Below are 21,144 nucleotides of genomic sequence, written 5' to 3' on the forward strand. Positions count from 1 at the left end.
TTAATGCTTAATGCTGTCAAAAAGACTGGAAAGTTTAAATAATCCAACTGTAGGTTGTTTTGGGAGTACTGTGTGAGCTTTTACTTTTGGTTCTATATGGAGTCTAGATAGCCATTTGGGGAATATACATATGTGAATTGTTGTGTAGATACGCATTGGTTGTGCATGCTCAAGTGTTGCAGATGTGGGGACGAGTAGTACCTGACTGTAAGGCATAAAAGTGTTGTACACATGTGTGTTTTGGTGCGAACCTGGGAAAGAGCAATGCCCTGTCCCTAGAGGTTGTATGGGGGAGTACCCCATAGTAAGTGAAGGTGGGGGAAAATGTGTTACTCACCTGTAACTCTCATTCTACATCATTGGTATCTTTTATACATTCACATGCTTGAATCATCCCCGTTGTCAAAGTGGAAGTCCCAAAGTAAATTCTAAAGCAGTAGTAGTAGTAGACATAGCTTACAATGGCAAAAGACATTGACTTTAATAGCAAATCTGTAACATTTATATAGAACCAACCTCCAGCCAGTCAGGTGATAGCACCCTTTAGAACACTCCCTGCAGAGGCATCTGCCCTCAGATTTTCAAGCACTGGTGGGAAATAGCCCCCACGTCACAAGTAGGAGAGCCTCTAAGGGGAGGTGGGTGTGTTGCATGTGAATCTATGAAAGATACCAGTATTGGAGAATGAGAGTTACAGGTAAGTAACAAAGTTTTGCTCCAGTATGAGATCTTTCATAGATTCACCTACGTGAATCAGAATAGTTAGAAGTTATATGCTATATATTGTAAAATTAGGTTATATATCACAATAGCGGATGGTGGGTATAAAGATACATATATCACGATACAAGGTTCACTTTATTGGAAAGGATGATGTAGTACCGCTTGTCCAACAGCTGAATCACAAATCCATGCAATGTTTGGTGAACATATGCCTGTTTTTCCAAGTTGCTGCACATCATATTCCCTCAATAGGCACTCCAGCCAACAGGGGTGCCGTTGTGGAGACGGATGTTGTTGAGTGCGCTTTAGTCTTTTCCCTAAAAGACCTAACAGCTTTAGAATAACAGAGCTGAATAGTTGTTGAAATCCATCTTGCCATGCTTGCCTTGGAAGCCAGGCCTCCTTATTATGGTTTCCCTATGCAAGTATAACTAATCTGTAGTCTTTAAGTGCTTTGTACAATGCAAATGGAACTTCAAGCATCTCTTTACATCTAGGGCATGCAGAGTTCTTTACGCAGGTGTCTGTGGATTCAGGAAAAATGTCTTAAGTACAATAGGTTAATTGAGATGCCAATCTGTTGGAACTTTAGATATGTATTTGGGATTAGTTCTGAGAATTACAGTATTATTCTTAAATTGTAAGAGAGGTTCCTTTATTGTGAGTGCTTGGAGATCCCTCTTCTGGCAGAAATCAGAGATAAAGTAAGGCAACTTTCCATGTTAAGAATTTGAGCTGTGACCTGTGAGTAGGCTCAAAGGGCCCCTTCATTAACTGTGACAGTACTGTGTTAAGTTGCCAGGTTGGTGGAGTCGACTTTATTGGAGGGAACACTCTGAATACACCTTTAAAAAAATGTGTTATTAGTCCGTTGGCAGTGTCAGCTCTGGCTATTGCAAGGATATCCCTGCAATCCTCTGGGTTATCTAAATGTTGAATTTCATGGTATTATGGATCCAGGCCGATGAGTGCAGAGAAGTCGGGTTCAGATGAAGGACCTGCTTGCGGCTCATTGACAGCATATCCTTCTAGGGCTCAGCAGACTGGGATTATCCTCAGATAGCAGAAGTTCCCTGAACTAGTGTTGCCTGGGCCACCATGGAGCAATCAGTACTAGGCGGCACGCTTCTCTCCTCATCTTTGTGAGGAGTTTGGGAATGAGAGGGATTGGGGAAAAGAGTACGCAAAGATCTAAACCATCTGATCGAAAACGTAGTCACCCATAAATCTTCTTGAGGGTCCCAGCTTTTCTAAAACCATCATTTCCGGCTCTCTTGAGTTCCAAAGGGATCTAGCTCTGGCTTGCCCCATTGTTGAAAGATTGCATTCAGAATGGATTGATTTAATATACATTCAAGGCAGCTCTGTGTCATTCTGCTTAGAATGACTGCCAACTTATTGGTAACTCCTGGCAAATGTTCCACCCAGTGTTACTTGATGTGCTAAGGCCCATCTCCATATATCTTGCGCCTCTTGTGAAAGAATTTGCGATCTTGTACCTCCTTGTTTGATCAGATAGTTCTTACTTGTTGTGTTGTCTGTTTGTATCAACATTAAAGATCCTTTTATTCTTGGCACGAAAGCTTGGAGGGCAAGTGAAATTGCTCCGAGTTCCAGAAAGTTTATGTACATCTTTGATTGAGCCAGGGTCCATTTCCCAATTATTTGGGCATCCTGCAAATGGCCCCATAGCCTTCTAGAGGAGAGTCTGTTGTAATTACATATTCGGGGATCTGGGAGAAGAATGTGAACCCTCCCGAGAGATTGTCAGAGTTTATCCACCAAGGAAGAGCTGTTAGCATGAATGGCATGAGTTTGATGCAGTCGTCGAGTGGTCCAATTGTCTGCCCATTGTGTGTCTAATCCCTCCTGAAAAGGTCTCATCAATAGATGGCCACAAGGTACTAGTAAAATGGACGATGACATCATGCCGAGAAGTGATTTGAGAAAGCGAACCAAAACAGACTTTCTTTTTGATAAATTCTGTGCTAACATTATAAGTTTCTTTTGCCTTGCAATGTATCCAGGATTGCTCCTAGGAAATTTATCTTCAGTGAGTAACAAAGGAGAGACTTTTGTCAATTGACTGTTAGGCCCAAAGATTAGAATGTATGCAAACAGGTTAATGTATCCTTTGACTCCTGATGAGCATATGATGCCTTTATGAGCCAGTCGTCGCCATATACGGGAAAACCTGAAGGCATTTTTGCCTTAAGTAGGCTGCCACTGGGATGAGACTCTACGTAAAAATCTGTAAAGCAGACCTGAGACCAAAAAGGAGTACTTTGAATTGCGAGTGAGTGCTGGGTAACATGAATCTAAGAAATTTACGAAACTTTGGATGGATAGGGATATGGAAATAGGCATCCTGTAAATCTAGGCCTGTCAAGAAATCTCTGTGATTGAGGGGGTGCAGGATTTCTTGAAGGGTTATCATACGGAAAGATTACTTTTAAAGGTATCTGAGGTCTAGAAAGGAGTATTATTCTCCTGATTGCTTCATGACCAGGAAAAAACGATGATAGAAGCCCATTTCTTTTTGAGAGTGTGGGACCTTTTCTAAGGCACCCTTGCTTAGGATTGCCATCTTTTCCTTTCGGAGGAGATGAAGATGAGATGGAGGCACTCGTTTTGGTGGTGTGGTGGGCACCTGCACTTTTTACTATGAGTGTGTGGGTCAGTGTGTTGTCCTTGCAAGGATATATATGTTGGCTGCAGGAGAAAGTGTGAGAGTTTGTTGTGTTTGTCTCCTGCTTAGTTTCAGTAGTGTGATTTGTACGTCTGGAAACATTGTCTATAAATGTTGCTGTGAGGACAAGTTTAGTGTTGGAGTCCGATCAAGGGACCTTTGAGTTAAGGTAATGTTTGGCTGAACTTTGTTTTTGTTTTGTTTTGCCCCTTGAATGTGTAAACTTAAGGAGGACAAGGAAACATTTTGTCGGAGGAAGCCCTGCGGTTCCAAGCCCTCACTGTCACGTTACTGAAGGTCTATGAGTACATGATCTGCATGTACAAATGTTGTATGATGTCATTGTGAGTGTGCAGATTTATGGTGTCAGGGCCTCATGTCTTAGGAGGTCGCAAGACTTGCACTTCTTGGACCTTTGTGTAGTGGTAGCCACAACCTAGTTGCCATCTTGTTTCTTTGTTTTACATGAGGTGTGGGGAGCCTCATATTTTGACCCATTGCAGAGTATCTATGACTGCAATTTGTCTTTCTTTGCCCGCATGTGTATTGGAAGGCTTAACATGCTGCTGGGTGAACGTGTATGTTAGGCATGTTGGAGATTGAGTAATTGTGAATGATTTTCCGTGCACTTTATATTCCATTGAATGGCTGCACTTTGTTTTGTTGTTTGTAAGAAAGGGAGGTGTGTATTATCATGTATGTTCCTATTTCCTGTATGTGTGAAGGGGTGTTGAAATTCTTTGAGTGAATGATGTAACAGAAAGGATTGGAAGCTGGGATATAGAGACAGTTGGAGGCAAAATGGAGCGCTGGCGGCATCTATATGCTGTTACTGTAACCCAAGGGCCCAACATGGAACAACACACTTACCTTGTTCTTGAACGGGTCAAGAGGCTTCTACAATGACCCTGACCGCCAACTAAAATATCAAGTCTCTAAACATGGTCTTTAAATTTACATCACTGTCTCTACATTTACATCAATCTCCAGAAAGTGACACGTCTACAGCCACCTACCTGTCCGGTTGCCACATAATCTTTCAAAGGGTGTATTGCCAGGCAGAGAATGTCGTCATCATGTCCCAGATAGAACCTCTGTGTGTTCTGCTGCCGGTTGTAGACCACGCCCACTGCCGCCACATGGTACACAATCTCCCCCGTCTGGGTATAAAAGAGATTACTCCTACAGTCGTAGCCTCTGTACCTGCAACAAGACGAATGTACAGCATGTAAAATGATGTGTGGTATCATGGCAAGAAGCCAACTGGATAATAACTGCAATCAAGCGAGCCAAATTAGGCAATGATTCACTCTGCTAAGCAAGCCTTGGGAACACATTCCCGGCACTCTAACTATTAATGCACTTCATTTATCTCACCTGTCATGCGCTAGATTTTTCACAAACATCATTTTTTTTAGTTTCCATAGTTTTCTCCGATATGCGTTTTCTTATTTAAAACATGTTTTCCCTCAGCGGAATCCAATTTCCTTATGTTGCAAAATGTACGACAATATGAAAATGGCAATTGTACTGTGATCTATAAAATTTACAGGTCTGAGTGTTTTGTTTCACATAGTTGTAGGATGTCCATCAAGGTTTTCAAAATATGCAGTAAAATGGAGCAATCCTGATTTCATAATATTGAGTTGCGTAAGTAATGGTCATCACTGGGACAAGGATTACACCATGTTTTGCAGTTGCATAAATATATGTTCTCACTGGTGTAGGCAGGATTTCTTGACAGGGTAGTTGTAAGCAGAGCTGGTGTCCTTCTAAGCTAAGGAAGTTAAGGGTGGGTCAGGTGGAACGCTAGTTGTGGATGAGGTAGGTGGGCTTCATTCATACTTAAAAGGACACTCAAATGGTTAATTTTTAAAGCACTTATTGGTTAATGTTTCTTTTCCATCGAAAATCGCTTTACCTTTAGTAGGCATGTATGGTGGGTTGTTGTCGTATTTAAATAAGATATATTTAAGATATTCTAAAACATAATTAAATGGGTCTACACCTACACACTCGCACGCACGTGTGCGCACACACACACACTGAAGTTACGTTTCATTGATGCTTTGCTAATCCGCTCAAACGAAGCTCTAATTGGAGCTGACAGAACTATGCTAAGCTCCCAGGATGAAGATGATGATTTAGTCACTGATGTAAAAGTGCGGAAAATTCCTTGTCTCCTCGTAGATTGTCAGCCTGACTGTAACACCTTTGCTTATTAGATTGTGATGGGGAAGGATTGGAAGTTCGTATTGGCCAGAGACAAACTGACCCCGATTACTTTAGTAGGGTACTCTTTAAGCTTGTTACAGATGTTTGTAGAATCTGGGCTCTAATCAGTTGTCTTTCAGATCTCATCACTGAAGTATTATACACCTCTCAGGGGGAATCCCTCTCTACCAAATATACTTCATGATGTAGTTGCCAGGTCATAATCTCTCAGAGGTCTTAGAACAGCCGGTCAAGGGTTTTGCTCTTTTTCTGCCTTGCAAACTGCAGATGACTTCCCTCATAGGGCCTTCTTTAAGTACTTGGCCTTACTGGACTATTTCAACTGCAATGTTTATCATACAACTATCAATGATGACTGAGGTCCTCTCGTATATGCGGCAGTGATTGCAAATTAACTATTCATGAACTCTATATTATGTTCATTGAGCATAAAGAAGGCGATCTAAGCCGATTGGCGAGCAACTGGAGCCTAAAAATAAGGGTGGAGGTCCAGGAGTCTGATCTAAAGGACACCTTTGAAGCCGTCTATTCTTCTCTGACCTCGGTCAACCAGAAACTGCAACAATTTAAAACTATGTATGTTGTATACACTCCGGAGAAAATGGGCAAATACAGAGGGGATCAAAGTTGTGATGTGAATAGGAAAAGCTGTCTTCGATGTGGGCTCCATGCTGCCAATATAGTTCACATATTTGCCACCTGTCCATATCTCTCACAATTCTGGGATGACATTGCCCGTCCTCTTTCTCAGCATTTACAATGCGATCTGCAATTTAATATTAGGGATATCATGCTGGGTCATAAACGGATAGCAGATAGGTGTATCTCCACAATTGTCTCTATTGCTATTGTAACAGCTCGATTATATACTGCAAGAGATTGGGTTATGTTGATATCCCCCACAGTTCACAATTAGTCGGCATTATTGGGAAAGATAAACGAGATAGAGGGAGCAATCCACCGACTTTGGAGGAAAAAAGGTGCCAGAATCATAAGCCAGCTTTGGGCTCCGCTCTTTACCTAATCACTCTCTGATTGCTTATTGTTGTCTAATTCTACTTGAGCAATGTTTGGTTCTATTTTATCAAGTATTCTTTGGGGATTAAAGGGTGATATGCAATTTATAATATACATGTGAAGCTAAAAAAGTGGTGATTATCTTCCCCTTGCTTCTCCTCCCTCTGCTTTCCCCTCTCCGGCTTTTCTTAGTTTGTTTCCCTCTAATGAACTGTCGCATGTATTATTTTTTTATCTACATTTGTTTGTATCTGCCAGATAGCTTTGATTCTTTTCAAATAAAATCAAAATGCAAAAAAATGAAAATTCCTTGTCTCGTTGCAAACAAAGACTTGACCTGCTTTGTGAACATGCACAGAAGCTGCGGAAAGATGAACAACAATATTTAAGAACTGGGTTGATAGCGCAAGTAGGAAAGGAACTGCGGCAGAGAAATACCTTTTGAGTCCAACTGATTGGTAAGTGTCTTCATTAAGAGTCTTTGGTGCTCTGGTTGCTTGCAATATCATTGGTTATCTGGAATGCTATTGTAGTGAATTATGTGTCTCTTGTTCCTCAACAGAAGTGGAGTGTCCGCCTTAAACTTGATTGTTCTTTCTATCAACAGCATCAATGACTATGAAAACCAATGCTGTCTGGGTCATGCGGAGGTCACCAAAATCATTTTACAATGATCCATTTACAGCTTGTGGATTACTCTTGTAATTAGCAGAAAGTGTAAATGTGTGCACAAATGTTTTTTCCATTCCATGGAGAATACCACGCCCATTAAACTGGACACGTCTACCTCCTGATGAATAACAGGCATTGTTTTCTGGGATTGGTAGCTAATGCATCCCGTTGCGGAATTCCCCACAGGTGAAACTCACATTTTGTTACCTTTTGTTGCAAAGTTATGGAGCGCTCCTATGGCTTGCTTTTCGAGGGAAGTTTTAAAGGATTGTTCAAATCTTGTTAATATGTCTGCTATTCCATGGCTGGCTAATGTTAAAAATGCCTTCCATAATCAAGGCCTGAGGGCACTTTTTAATTCTCCCGAAGGTACAGGCACCCAGGCTAAAGAGAAAGAGATCTCTGCTTCCCAAAAAGAAGAGATCAGAATTGAAAAGTATCTCAGATCAAGTTTAATCACTAGTTATACGCAAACGTTTAACACTCCAGACCAGGGGCGGCTCCTCCACTACGGCGCAGGACCGCCCCCCCACTGCTTATAAGCAGTGAGAAACATAAAATGACACTAACTTAGAGTTTTTGTCATTTTTTTTGACAATCAATTTTATTGGTTTTCTTGAGCAAATGAAAAGTCAGCACAAGACATTTCAAAACAATATAAGTAATTTCCACAAGAAGCATTTCAAGATACAGGTAGATTATTGATCGAGCGAGCCACCTAGACAGAAGGGCAGTGTACATAGATATGGGAGTGTGCGAGGGGTACATTTAGTCCAGCTAGTTTAACCATTTACCCCCCACCCTGTTGTATTTGGCTGGGCATCCACGAGCCTCAAATAAGGGTTCTTCTTGAGTGGCGTCCCAATCCACCCCGCTGTGCCATTTTGCTACACTCAGGGGTTTGACCTGCGCCCAGGAAGCCGCAATGTAGCGCTTGGCCATGGAAATTGCCGTCCCGAGGAATAGTTTGTCTGTTCTAGAACCATCCAGGCCGTCCAACACTCTAAGAATAAGACGTAAGGGGTCATGGGGGACCTGCCAGCTCAAGACCTGCGTGAGTTCAGACTCTATCCGTGTCCAGTACAGGGTAAGATTGGGGCATGTCCAGACCATGTGATAGAAGTCAGCCGGTGCATGGCTGCAGCGCGCACAATCTGGGGAGGGCCGGAAGCCTGCTTTATGTAGGCGCGCAGGGGTGAGGTAAGCCGTGTGTAGGTAGTAGAGCTCAATGAGGCAAAGGTTGGCCGAGGTTGCAGTGGTTTTGGGAGCCATAGGGCATCGCGCCAATCTTCCTCTTCTAGGGGGCCCAGCCATACCTCCCAGCGAGTACAGAGCGGGTCAAGGGTTGTCGGGCTGTTGTTGACTAAGGTGCCGTATATCCAAGACACCCCTCCCCTCCCCAGGTTCCCCATCATAACTTGGGATTCCAGTGGGCTGAATTCAGGGAGCGACGTGGCAGATGAGATATTTGCTTTAAGGGCGTAGTGCAGTTGTAAATATTTGCAAAAATTGGAAGGTGTGTAGGGTGTAGAGTTTCTGTAAGTCAGGGAAGGTCCTAATATGGTCTCCTACCCAAACGTCACCTAGTAGAGATATCCCTATATGATCCCAACATCAGAAGCCCATGAGGGTTGCTACTTCCGTTCACCATAAGCCTTGCCAGAGAGGTGTGTGTTGGCTCAGTTGTTTATCCCACCGTGTGTGCAGCAGGGCCGTGCGCCAGCCACGAGGACCGCTCTGGTTAACTGTGGTATTGTTTTGGGTATTGAGGTCCCTCTAAAATATGATTGTAGGAGAAGTCCAGGTCCCTGAGCTCCGTTTTGTAGGCCGGGTCAGACCACCCCCTGGTGAACCAGTCGTGGATAAGGAGAAGTCTGGTAGCTAAGTAGTATAGGTGGAGATCTGTCATACCCATGCTTTCGTCAAAAGGTGGGAACCTGCAACGGGTGAGGGCAACACATGGTCTCTTCCCACCTCACAGAAACCTCATAGTCACCCCATCCATCTCCCTAAACCAGCTGCTCGGAAGGTGGAAGGTGGTGTTCTGGATGATATATAGGAAGTGGGGGAGGATCATAATTTTGAAGCAGGCCACCCTCCCATAAGGGTTGAGGGGCTGGCAGTGTGCTCGGGCGAGGTATAGGCGCCTTAGGCAATGTCTGGTGCCACGCATCCACATTGGTTTGGGTGGACCAGCTTGTTTAGAAGGGGGTGGAGTCGCTGGGCCAAGACGGTGGCGTACATTTTTATTTCAGTATTAATTAGAGCGATCGAGCGGTAGTCCATACTTGCGGGGAAGGGTGGTTGGGTCTTGGGGATCACAACAATAGTTGCCACATCAGTCTAGGGGGGGGAAAGGAACCCTTTTCGGCAACATGTTGATAGAGTACAACGAGGTGGGGAACCAACAGGTCCCTGTAAGCTGCATTGTATTCTTGCGGAAAGCCATCCGGTCCTGGCGTTTTCCCGGCCTTCAGCAGGGAGATGGCACCGTGTATCTCCTCTGGGGTAAAGGAGAGATCTAATTCTGTTATTTCCGCCTCGGTGAGGCATGGGAGTTGGGTCTCCGCCTGTCCTAACATATCTGAGAGGGTGGCCTTTGGTTCGCGGCTAGAGTAGGGCCGGGCATAGTAATCCGTGAATGCTTGACCGATTGCGGGAGACGTCTGGTGACTGTTGCCCGAGGTGCCTCGGACTTCAGGTATGATCCTGTTAGCTAATGGGTAGGAAATCAGATTGTGCAACAACTTTCCATTTTTGTCACCCCAGCCATATACTTGGGCCACCGAGGAGCGCCATAGCATCATGGCCGAGTCAAGTGAGATCTGCCTAATTTCTTCTCGAGTTGCCAGTCCTGGTGTATGTCGGAGGCACCAGAGAGGGCTTTCTCCAGCTGTGTGGCTTGAGTCTCAAGCCAGGGCAGGCGGTCGTTCCATGCCTCCCTTTTCGCGTGTACCTGGCCTCTAGCCACACCCCTGATAGTGGCTTTACCGGCCTCCCGAAGACTGCCCCGGGAGGGTACCAAACCCTGATTAGTTAGGAAATAGTGACGTAGTTCCACCTCTATCGCTTTCCTGACCTCTTTGTCTTGTAAGAACCAAGCCTTCAACCTCCATGGCGTCCGAGTCATGTTTGAGGTTCCACCCAGGCGTAGAAACAGGGCGAATGTTCCGAGATTCCCGGGGGAAGGATGGAAATAGTAGAGACATTCTGACAATCAGGCCGGTAGAAGGAACAGGTCAATGCAGGAGTGAATGTGGCGGGCCGCTGAGGTATGGGTATATTGAGTACCTCGAGGATTGCATATCCTCCAGACATCGCATAAGCTGAGGGTGGCCGACCAGTCAGTTAACTTTTTAGAGTGGGCCAGTCTCGTAAGGGAGGATGCACCAGTCGTGTCAAATGTCGATTGCATAACTGCGTAAAAGTCACCCCCATTTATAGTCTGACCCAGAGGCAGTGCGGAAATTGTATCAGTGAGGCGGAGGAGGGTCGAGGTGAGTGTTGCAGGCAACACACCACTGGAGTCAAGCTATCCAGGCTGATGACGGCTGATAGCCAGAAACCGGTCCTTGGATGCTTGATACCGGTCCGGGAAAGACATGGCTTGGCAGTTCGGGCTGGACTGTTCCCATGAGGCACAGGGTCAAGGCTGATTTGCATATGCCCATGTCTGACATGGGGTGGTGTGGAGTGCAAAAAAACGATGGATTTAGGCCCAGATCTCTGTACTGGGGTGAATGTATGACATTGATCTGCATTCTGTCCATCAATTGTTGTTTTTGCAGCAGGCAGGATGTATACAGAAGCCAGGTTCAGGGTGTTTCCCTCGAGCTTCCCGGACATGGTCACAAACTTACCCTGCGGGTCTGTCACAATGTGGTCAGGGGTTCCCAGGAGATGGGTTTCCTGAAGCAGGAGTATATCAGGCAAGTGGCACTGGGCATACTTGAGGACTGCCGTTCGCTTGATGTGATGGAGGGGTCTACCTGGGGTGGAAATCTAAGTTGTGAGTGGAGTGTAAAAGCACTGGATCAAAGGGCTTTGGCCTCAAAGATGGCTGAAACACTTCAGCATAAACGTGTAGGTGTGGCTCGCAAGATGCGCTGTATTGTTGTGCAGTGTCAGTGCAGTGAGCAAGTGTCAAGGTGCTGTAAACAGTAAAGAAGGGTGACCAGAACATGGTCAGGACTAAAACAACTCTGAGGACAACGGTCCCCACCCTACCCCTAAACCCCCCACTCTACCCTAAAACCTCCCACCCTATTTGTCCGGAACCGAAGCACCTGTCGCCATGAAAAAAAGTCAGTTAACAAAAACAATAAGCTAAACTGAAACGCTTAGCTGGGCACTGCGTGGTTATGATGGACCCCTCCACACTAGCGGATATGATAGTGTCATCAGCATGTCTTTGCATCTGCACCGCCCATGAGATATTTCTTCTCTCCCTAACCAGTCAAGATCTCTGAGGTATGTGTACCAGCACCCTCTACAAGCTCTCTAGATCACAGGACTTCTGGAAAGATCGGAGTCTGAAGCCGTGGGGTCCGGAGCACCGGAGGGGGCCAGGCTGTGGTGTTTATCCCCGGAGCTCTCACAGCTTCGGTCCCGGGGGGTCGTGGGGGCCTCAGTGACAGTGGGCCCACGAGTAGCCGGGCCAGGCGACGCAAATCCCCCCTCGCCATCGCGGGACCGTGTGCGCCTCCTCTGCTGCTTAGGAGGGAGCGGGCCAGTCTTCTGCTTAACAGCCAGGTTGGCGATGGAGGCCGAACAAACCCACAAGGGTCGTTCCGCAGTCAGCTAGGTCCATGCAGAATGTGGGGTGTCAAAAAAAGCATCTCGTTCTGGAAGACAACTCACAGGTGGGCCAGGAAGGGAAGGCCATATCGCAGGCCCAAGTTGCGGAGTTTTTCCTTGACCTCTTTGTAGGAACAATGCTGGTCCTGGACCGCTCTTGTGTAGTCCAGAAAGAACATTAAAGTATGATTTTGGAACTTGGGCCTGGGCCGCATTCTGGATGGCGTCTCTGTCCCTAAAGTCTAGGATACTCGCGATAATTGGGCGGTGTGGGGCACCAGGATGCGGCTTAGTGGCCAGGGATCGGTGGACGGGCTCAATTACAAACCATTTCGAGAGGGCATCCTTGGGCATCCAGGATCTCAGCCAGGTTTCCATGAAGGTGGCCGTGTAACCCTGCTCAACTCCCTCAAGGAACCCCACCAGGCATAGGTTGTTGCGGCATGAATGATTCTCAGCATCCTCTGCCCTGTGGTGTAGCTCCTTAGTGCGTGTCTGCAGGTGGGACACCTGTTCTTTCAGCTGACCGAGCTAGTCGTCTACTGTGGAGATGCTGGACTCTACTTCCGATCCGTGCTGTGGCGTTGCGCAGGTCTTGGCGGATAAGGGCCATGTCAACCTGGACCTCACCGATCTTGCTCTCCACAGAGGCCTGAGAAGCGCCAATGGCCTGTAGGATGGTCAATAGGTCGCCCCGACAGAGGAAGGGACCCTCCGGCATCCCCGGTTGAGGGGTACCGATCGATTTTGGTTTGATTCTGTGTTGTGGATGCATTAGGGGCGCGGTTCCTTCTCATCTCGGCATCAGGAAGGGGGCAACGACTGCCCTGGGGCGTTGGAATGTGAAGAAACCCAAGTCAAGGCGGGAGGGGGGGAGGTCCCTCACCCGAGGGCAGCCCATGGGTAGCAACGGCTCTGTGGGCTTCCCGGGGGTCCAGGCCCCACGGCTCTCCAGCTGCTGGATGGAGTGCGGCTCGCAGAGATTAGGCGTAGGTGAGTAGCGTTGTCACCCAGCTAGGGCGGCGGACTGAGCCGCTAGTGTCCAGGAAGGTCCATGCGGGTGCCGAAGAGGGGAGGAGGAAGATGGGAGGTCTCCCTCCTGGTATCCCCTCACCGCTCGATCAGCGCAGCTGAGCTCACCCCCACTCGCCCACTGCTATGCTGGTATTGGGCCCTGGCGCCTAGGGGAAGAAGTTGCAGATTGGGCCCACGCACAGCCGCTGGCAACACTCACCGGGGTTGTCTCGGGCCTTTCCAAGGCACGCCAGACATTACAAAAGACCCCCCAGGCCTCCGGCGTGCAGCATCTCACCTAATCCCATGGGCCCAGTTGACCCCAGCCCTCCGAGGGACACAATCAGAGGAGGGGGAGGCAACAGGCCATCCTGCCGGCGAAAGTGCCTCCACCACCCGAGGTGGCGGTCGATCTGCGGGGATGTTGCAGAAAATCCCTGTTGTGCGGGCAGTCGCACCCCGAGGCCGGGCCCCCAGTGCGCCCAGAGCTGCCAGCAGCAGGAGGCCACGAAAGTCAGCGAGGGAGCACCCCAAGGGCTCCTCTAGTCTGCTCCCCTTCTCGACCGTCGAGGAGCGGGGGGCGGAGGGGGTCTCCTGGGAGTGCGGGCCCGCAGAGAGCAGCAGCACCTTCTGAGCCTCACCGTAGCCAACGCACCCCGGGCCGGCAAGGAGAGGTCAGTCACAGACGGCCTGAAGGGGGCCACAACAGGCCAGAGCAGAGGTCGCCTCCTGGCGCAGGTGGGGGCCGGGCCGCACAGTCAGCCCTCTTAAGATCGACTGGGCTGGATTGTGTGCGGGAGGGTCCAGCAGCACAGGTAGGGGCCTCAGGGTATCGCACAGACAGCAGGAACACCAAGGGACTAGGTCCGGCCGGGCAGCGTGCCTCTGATGCTCTACGATACTAGCGGGAGGCGGAGGAAGAAGGAGACAGAGCTCCCTGTTGCTCAATGCGTGCAGCTGATCTCTCCGCCACCATCCCGCTTTAGAGCTGCCCCAGGAGCACAGCAGGCCGGAGGACGCGCACCATACCGCCTCCCACAGCTCCTCTCACAGGGTCTCGAGGGGAAGTCCCTCCGCCGTCCTTCGAAGTGCCGGTGAGCACCATCAGCAACACCAGCTCGGGCAGCCTCCGCAGGCCCGGCTAGGGCCCAGGCGCCCCTGGCCTCAGGATGACCATACTCTGAAGAAGGGGGGGAGGCCCACAGCCACCACCCCGCCTCCGGCGCCCGAATCAGCGGCTGGTCCCCGGCGTCACCTCCGTGAGGTCTCTAGCGACAGTGGAATACAGCCGGCGCCCGCAGCAACTTCAAGGAGAGGGTTCAGGAGAGGGCCTCGCCCGGGCCACCTGGCCTGGCAGTTCACCCTGGGTTGCAGGAGTTCTCTCGGATCTCGCCAGCACCTGATGAGCCCCCGGCTTGCCAGCCACCACTTGGGGTCCTCAGGTCGCGGGTGAATTGGATCCGCTGCTTGCCCCACCACCACGGGCATAGATCAGGCGCCCGGGAGTCCAGGAGCAGGTGCAGCCATTTTAGATGTGGCGAAGGAAGAGTTGAGTGGCACTCGAGCACCACACACCGATCAAAGCATTTGGCACCACTGGTGGGTAGAACAGGATGCGGCGGGGCACCAGGCGTAGAATGTAGGGTTGGATGGCTGCCAATGCTGGTGGATCTCGGAGCGGATGACAGAGGGGTCCAGAGCACTCAGAGTGCGACCGCCATCTTGAAGATCCAAGCCATGCCCCGTTATTGTTATTTTGTGGTTTCGTGTCCTGCTGCTTTGTGGTGGGCAGGGCTGCTCTGCTCTCTGAGCAGGGGAGGAGTGGTTTGCCCACTACTAATTGCGCTGTGACTGCTGGGATGTCCCTCTCGGGCCGCCAAAACTAGTCATGCGCACTTTCCCCTTTTCTATGCAGGCTGCATTGCAGCCTGCATGGAGAACATGCCCACACCTTCAGCCCCTGGCTGAGCGCTGTCTTACGGCGCTCAGACCAATCACAACGCTGCATTGCAGCACTGTGATTGGTCAGGGGAGGGTGCCTCACTGACTCAGGACCCAGCTTGAGGTAAGAACTTTTTTTTAATTTAAAATTCTGACCCCCCCACCCCGCACGCGATCCTTTCAGTGACTCCCTCCACAACCCCTGCCCGTGCCCACCCCCCCACCCAAGAGCCATGCCGGGCGCGACTGCTCCAGACACAATTTTATTTAACATGGTCTGTTAATTCGCAGCATTGATTTTACTTGAAAGGGCTACGATGAAATTTGGTTCATCATTTAGTTGCCTTCCGACTGACTGGTTCCGGTGTTGCTTCTCTTTCTCTTTGCCCTTGTGATGCCGTCTCTACCCAATCTACAGCGCACTTTATATTGTTTCGCACTTTGTACTGCTCGTTAAGAGTTCGGATTTTACGTCCCATTCCTTTGCCCAAGCACTTTACATCATATAAAGAAGGCCTGGGTTACCTGCAATACTTTTCTACCACAGAAATTTGTTGCACTGTAATTAGTTATATTATTGCAGCTATGAAGCTAAAGACAAATTATGCGTTGTAAAACTTTAAAATTATAAATGTGGTGCTTTGTTTGCTGTGCTTTTGATTTTAAGATTTGAATGATTGTATTTTTCTTTTTTTATTTCTGCTATAACTATGAACTCTGTATTTATTGTGTTTACTTTTATGACCATTAATTTGGTCAAATAAAGATCAGTATTTGATTGATTGATTGAAACATGCATCCTTTAAGCATGCAATCAACACCGATTCACTCAACCCAACAGTATTCCACACACATACCCATCCATCATCCATCCATTTACAATCTACTCATAATACACTATATAAAGATTTACCATCCATCAAGATTCACCAATCCATCCAACCAAAACTCCAGATGCTAATTAGCCCATTTTTAGTTTATAATCAATTAACATCTTTCCTTGACCCGGATAGTGCCACTAGCCTCAGCAATTTTAATATACTATTGTTTTGTGAACCACAGCTTAGCAATAAAATGCGTCCAAAGGAAAATGTGCCCGAATGGATTACGTCAATTTTATGTTAACCAAATGGTAGTGTATGCGTTTTCCACACCTGACGCTTGACAGACATTACCAAAAATTCCTCATCCATGCATCAAATCTTTCTTCAACATTATAGGTTTAAAACGGCTTCACTGGTATGCATGGCAACGTCAGTCGATTGAGTTTTCCTGGTTACAAATATCATGTCCGAGATCGGAACATATTTTGAATTGAAATAAGATGTGCGCTTAATAGGAATCAAATCAAAGGGAGCTGGTTTTGGGAGAAGGCTGTTATCCTTTCTGAGCCGAGCTTTCAGCACCACAAGCATTTAACATGCTCACAGCTTAGAAACACACGGAAGTGGAAGGACGCTGAAACAAAACACAGGCTGCATCTTGTCTTCTAAGCATGCTTTTCTATGGCAATTTCTTTTGAAAGAAAGCCACAGCATGATATTCAACGACAGTGGACTCAATATCCATTTATCACATTTAAATATCCAACAGCATTCCCAACAGGTGAGCAAATGAGACAGGTTACCACCACTAATTTGCAGCCATGGTTGTTCAATAACTTGCCACACCAAATTATTTTTATGGGTAGAGAAATGTGTAACAAGGGGAGCGTTCTCAGTGCCACAATGGATGCAGCTCTTGTGCTGGATGATGCGAGTCTTAATCATTTGGGCAGTTTTCCCCATGTACTAAGAGGCCACAGGGGCACCAAATGGTATATACCACATTAGTAGATCTGCAGTTAATAAGTTGTCTTACCAAATAAGCTATTGTACCATGTTTAAAATCTTTGGCCATACTGAGCAGTTCTGACCTTTGTAATGACCGAATAATGGGGTAAACCTCAGGTCTCAGTGACAGAATGGTTATTAGAGGTGTCTTTTGAGTACACGTCATGGCATGTACCAGGGGGTCACCCAAATTATGCCCGTTTTGTATATAAAATGCGGAGGATCAGAAAAGAGATCATTAAATCGAAGTATATTTCAATTCTTTTTAATTATTTGACTTACTTTTTTGCCTAGTGGACAAAAATAGGATAGAAAAAGTATTGGTTATTTGATCATATCTTTGGGAGTGAGCAAAGGGCCTTTGGGGTAGTACCATGTACGTTTCAAGGATTTGGATATCAAATGTTTGGGGTAACCCCTCGCCAGTAGTCTTTGGGCCAAAATGACTGCCTATGACAGAAGTAATACTTGCGTCATTGGCAATTTCTACGAATGTGCAGAAATTGTGCATATGCAAACCATGTCATAAACCTCGTAGATGTTTACTGGTATAGTGTACTAAAGTGTTTCTTTCAGTTGATTTGAGGTACAAGGATGTATATAGTTAAGTTCTTGTCGTGAAAAAAGTGGGCGAGGTTGTCACACAGCTCATGTGAGGGTATGATGTTGTTTTCGTTGGGAAATGGGTTGGAGAATTTCATAACAATGTTGAAGTTCCTTGGTGTTGTTGGTGCTGGTTTTGAAGCGTGCGGCAAGGGCTGTCTTCTTTGTTGCCCTCAGCAGGCATGGTAGTGGTTGAGGGAAGTCTTGAAGGCTGCCCTGTCGGAGGTGTCCTTGCTGAAGCGCTATTTCCTCTCCAACTGTTTGCTGTCTTGTTTCGCTGTTCTGAGTTCTTGGGTGACATTTTTCTAAATTTTAGTCATCTTATTATTGTGTTTTATTGAGATGAAAGTTGGCAAGGCTTCTTGTGGACCTACAAGAGAAACTGGCAAAGGCTGGTAACAGAGGGCCTTCAGTGAACCATCTCCAACTTTATGTTTAACCTCTGATGGTTATCAAAGCAAGTAGGCCTTATCCAACGTAAATTCTGGCAATTTACTGTTACAAAATACATTTTTATGAAATAGATTAGTGAAAAGATAAGCAGACAGCCATGGATTCTACAGAAAAAAACTATTTATTTAACAACTCCAAGAGTGATGTGTATTAAAACCAGCAGATGCCAACTTTTGGTGCTGACGTCCTCAATGGTTGGAGAATAATTACACAGACAGTTTCACAGCTTCCTGAATCTTTAAACATGTTTTAGAAGGGAATCCTTTTTCTCAATGTGCAAGCTTAAGGATTGCACACACACTTATTGATGCCTGCAGAACAAAACTGGAAGGGGGACCACAAGCTTAACAAGTCAGAGGAGGCCGTAGCCTTCTCCTCCCATTGTGAGAAATCATTGCCCACTGTGTTGTGAGAGCCCAACCCGTCTATCATGGGGGTTGCAGAGAAGGTAAGGTGCTTTGTTAAGCAGCAGTCCATGTTGTTTTGACCCAGCTCCCGCAAACCTTGGTTTCATGCTATGTTATTTGGTTTCAACAATATCCCATATGTTCAATTTCTACAAGAAATCCTTGTTATGTACTGACTGGGTACACCACACAACCTTCTTCTAAGTTCTGCCATAGGGTAGATGACAGTAAGTTGAATGTGGACTATGTTTTTCCATCTATTATTACACCATGGCAATCCGCTAACCATATTCAAAAACATATCAGTTTCCAATTCCCAGAGATGAAAGAAGGTTTCATAATGCCTTCATAAGCCCTGCAATCAGGTTCCACACATTGGTTTCTTCCTATTATCAGGATGTCGAAAAAGAGCCATTTGAGGCTCCACTGTTGTAAACCAGGCTAATTATTGACCATAAATGAGGCAGCCATACTCCAAGTTTGGACCAGTGGGACCCTGCTGAATTTTTGTGGGGATTCCGCTCCATCAACTCAAAATGATGAATTTAATGTTACATTACAAGTAATTCATATTAAGCCGGGATACATTGTACCCCACTAGTACATAGATAAAATACCATAACAGTTATGGGTTTTTATTAAATGTATCACAGACATTATGCTCTTAGTACTGTTTTTTCAGTCAAATTGTTTAATGCTCTTTATAAGATTTGACAGTTTTTTGACCAGGCTAGAGTGGCTCGGGTTCTTAGATTCAGACATTCCTTAAAAGTGACACCATACAATTTGACAATGTGTTGTTACAAGCATGTGCACGCGCATACACAGCCTCTTTCTCTCTCCGACTACCCTTTTGCTTTCAACATGTTCATAATAGTAAGTAAATAAAACATTTTCTTACCCATGGACAAAGTGCAACCGGATGCTATTTAGTGGGGCAGCTTCTCTTCTCTTCAAGGTTGCATTCCGATGCTTTTCTTTGCACTGCTCTTTGAGCTGAGGTAGATCTTCTTTGTAAACCTTTACGAGGAAAAGCACAAAAGAATGAAGATATGGATGTTGGAAAGTGACTGTCTAACACCAACACCATATTCATCCTTATGCATCAAACCACATCCATTTCCCTACCTCAGCAAAGTAAACCAAATAAACAACAGTACTGAGCCTCTAAGGACCTCATAGCTGTTGCACCCACAACCAAACCCCAGATAAGTCCAAACCCATATGAGGCATATTCAACCACACCCTGAAACACAACATAAAAAACTGAAACCATATATCATGAAACGTCTGCCTAATTCCCACTAAGAAGTCAACAAACAGCAAACCAACAACCAAGAAAAGAAATGCTGCACCCCCAAAATGCCTTTAAGAGACTAAAATCACCATGTTTCTCAAACTAAAACCTCAACCAAAGTTACTAATACATTACTCATCCTTCACCAAAGAAGGAAACAAAAGCCGGGCACTCTTTGAACACTGTATCGATCCTACATCTCACTCATCTGGGCAAATGAAATACCAATAAACAATTCTTCACTGAAAAAAGAATCAACAAAATCACACTCCACATCACCAACACTGAGCATTCAACTACTACTGCTGCAGCTGATTCACATAACACACCTAAGTGGATCACCTTCAAGCACTCACACAGATATCCTCAATGCCTCCTAGCAACCACTTATGAAAATGACATCCTATCACTCATGACTGATGAATGGTACTCACATTATTCCTTATCATAATCACTTACTCACATAGGCTAACCTTGACACTACTAGCTCCTATTACCAGTCCACCATACATCCGCCTTTCTTGTGAAAGATAATAAATAATAGAATTACACTTCATTTCCAGAATCATATCAATACCAAATCCTACATGCCTACCAATGAGGCTTAAGTACATGATGCAGCTTGGAATTGCTGGAGCATGATTAATATCGTATCAACATGCAAGGCATCTGACAACACAACACCACCTTACAAGACACCTTCTATAACCTCTCATGGTGCTTTAATTAATTCAGAAGAACACCTCCATATGCCAGCGGTCACTAGTAGCATAAAGAGTATACCAAAATCTTTCATATATATGTCCTTTCCCTAGTGATGCATGAAGGATTTTGAGTATACCAACATCCTTCATATACATGTCCACTCCCTGGTGAAGCATGAAGGATTTTGAAGAATTCCTAGTTAACCACGAGATCAACATTTACTGAAACGTTAACACAACTCTACATAAACTTCTTCAGCCAGCTTGCCTTGTCTTCATTCAAAAGTTATTTTTGGGTTCCTATCTGAAGCTTAAATCCTCCAAGACAGCGTTTCTTCAAATGATCAACAGCTCCAAACCAGCTCAGATGCAGAGGTGACCTAGATTTATCACGAGCATCAACTAATCCTGCAAAACCAACTTCACCAAAAAAACTCATTAAGCCTTCTTTGTAGTCACTGTTTCAAAGATACAATTGTACACTCAAATTTACATTTTGAAGCAACATTTAAGCCCTAATCCTCTCCTACCTGGGTAATGGTACCAAACTACGAAGAGCATGTTTCATGGCACCAATAGAATGATCACATTTCTAAGCACCATGTCTATATGACTCCGCCATAATTAAATACCCACATCATGTTATCTAATATGTCCTCTCTAAGGCAGTAACAACCATTAAATCTCTTTCTCTGTGGCTGAAAAAGAGGCGATTGTAAAACATGAAGCTACAACATAGCCAGATTGAAGATCAAGAAGT

The 21,144-nt window shown here is 46.0% G+C and overlaps 1 protein-coding gene across 7 annotated transcripts in view; it reads right to left on the reverse strand.

Moving 5' to 3' along the window:
- Positions 1 to 21,144, reverse strand: part of EML5 (EMAP like 5) — a 1,317,369-nt gene that overhangs the window by 727,669 nt on the left and 568,556 nt on the right. For all 7 annotated transcript variants that reach the window (XR_013600929.1, XR_013600930.1, XR_013600931.1 and 4 more), the window contains exons 13-14: positions 19,285 to 19,403; positions 4,429 to 4,615 (exon numbers count right to left, since the gene is read on the reverse strand). Coding sequence is in view for 4 of the 7 variants with exons in the window: in XM_078660021.1 (XP_078516147.1) it covers positions 4,429 to 4,615; positions 19,285 to 19,403 (306 nt within the window). In the remaining 3 variants the exon portion in view is untranslated. The remainder of the gene's footprint in view (positions 1 to 4,428; positions 4,616 to 19,284; positions 19,404 to 21,144) is intronic.

This window comes from Lissotriton helveticus, chromosome 9, assembly GCF_964261635.1.
Source record: "Lissotriton helveticus chromosome 9, aLisHel1.1, whole genome shotgun sequence".
NCBI classification, from domain to species: domain Eukaryota; kingdom Metazoa; phylum Chordata; class Amphibia; order Caudata; family Salamandridae; genus Lissotriton; species Lissotriton helveticus.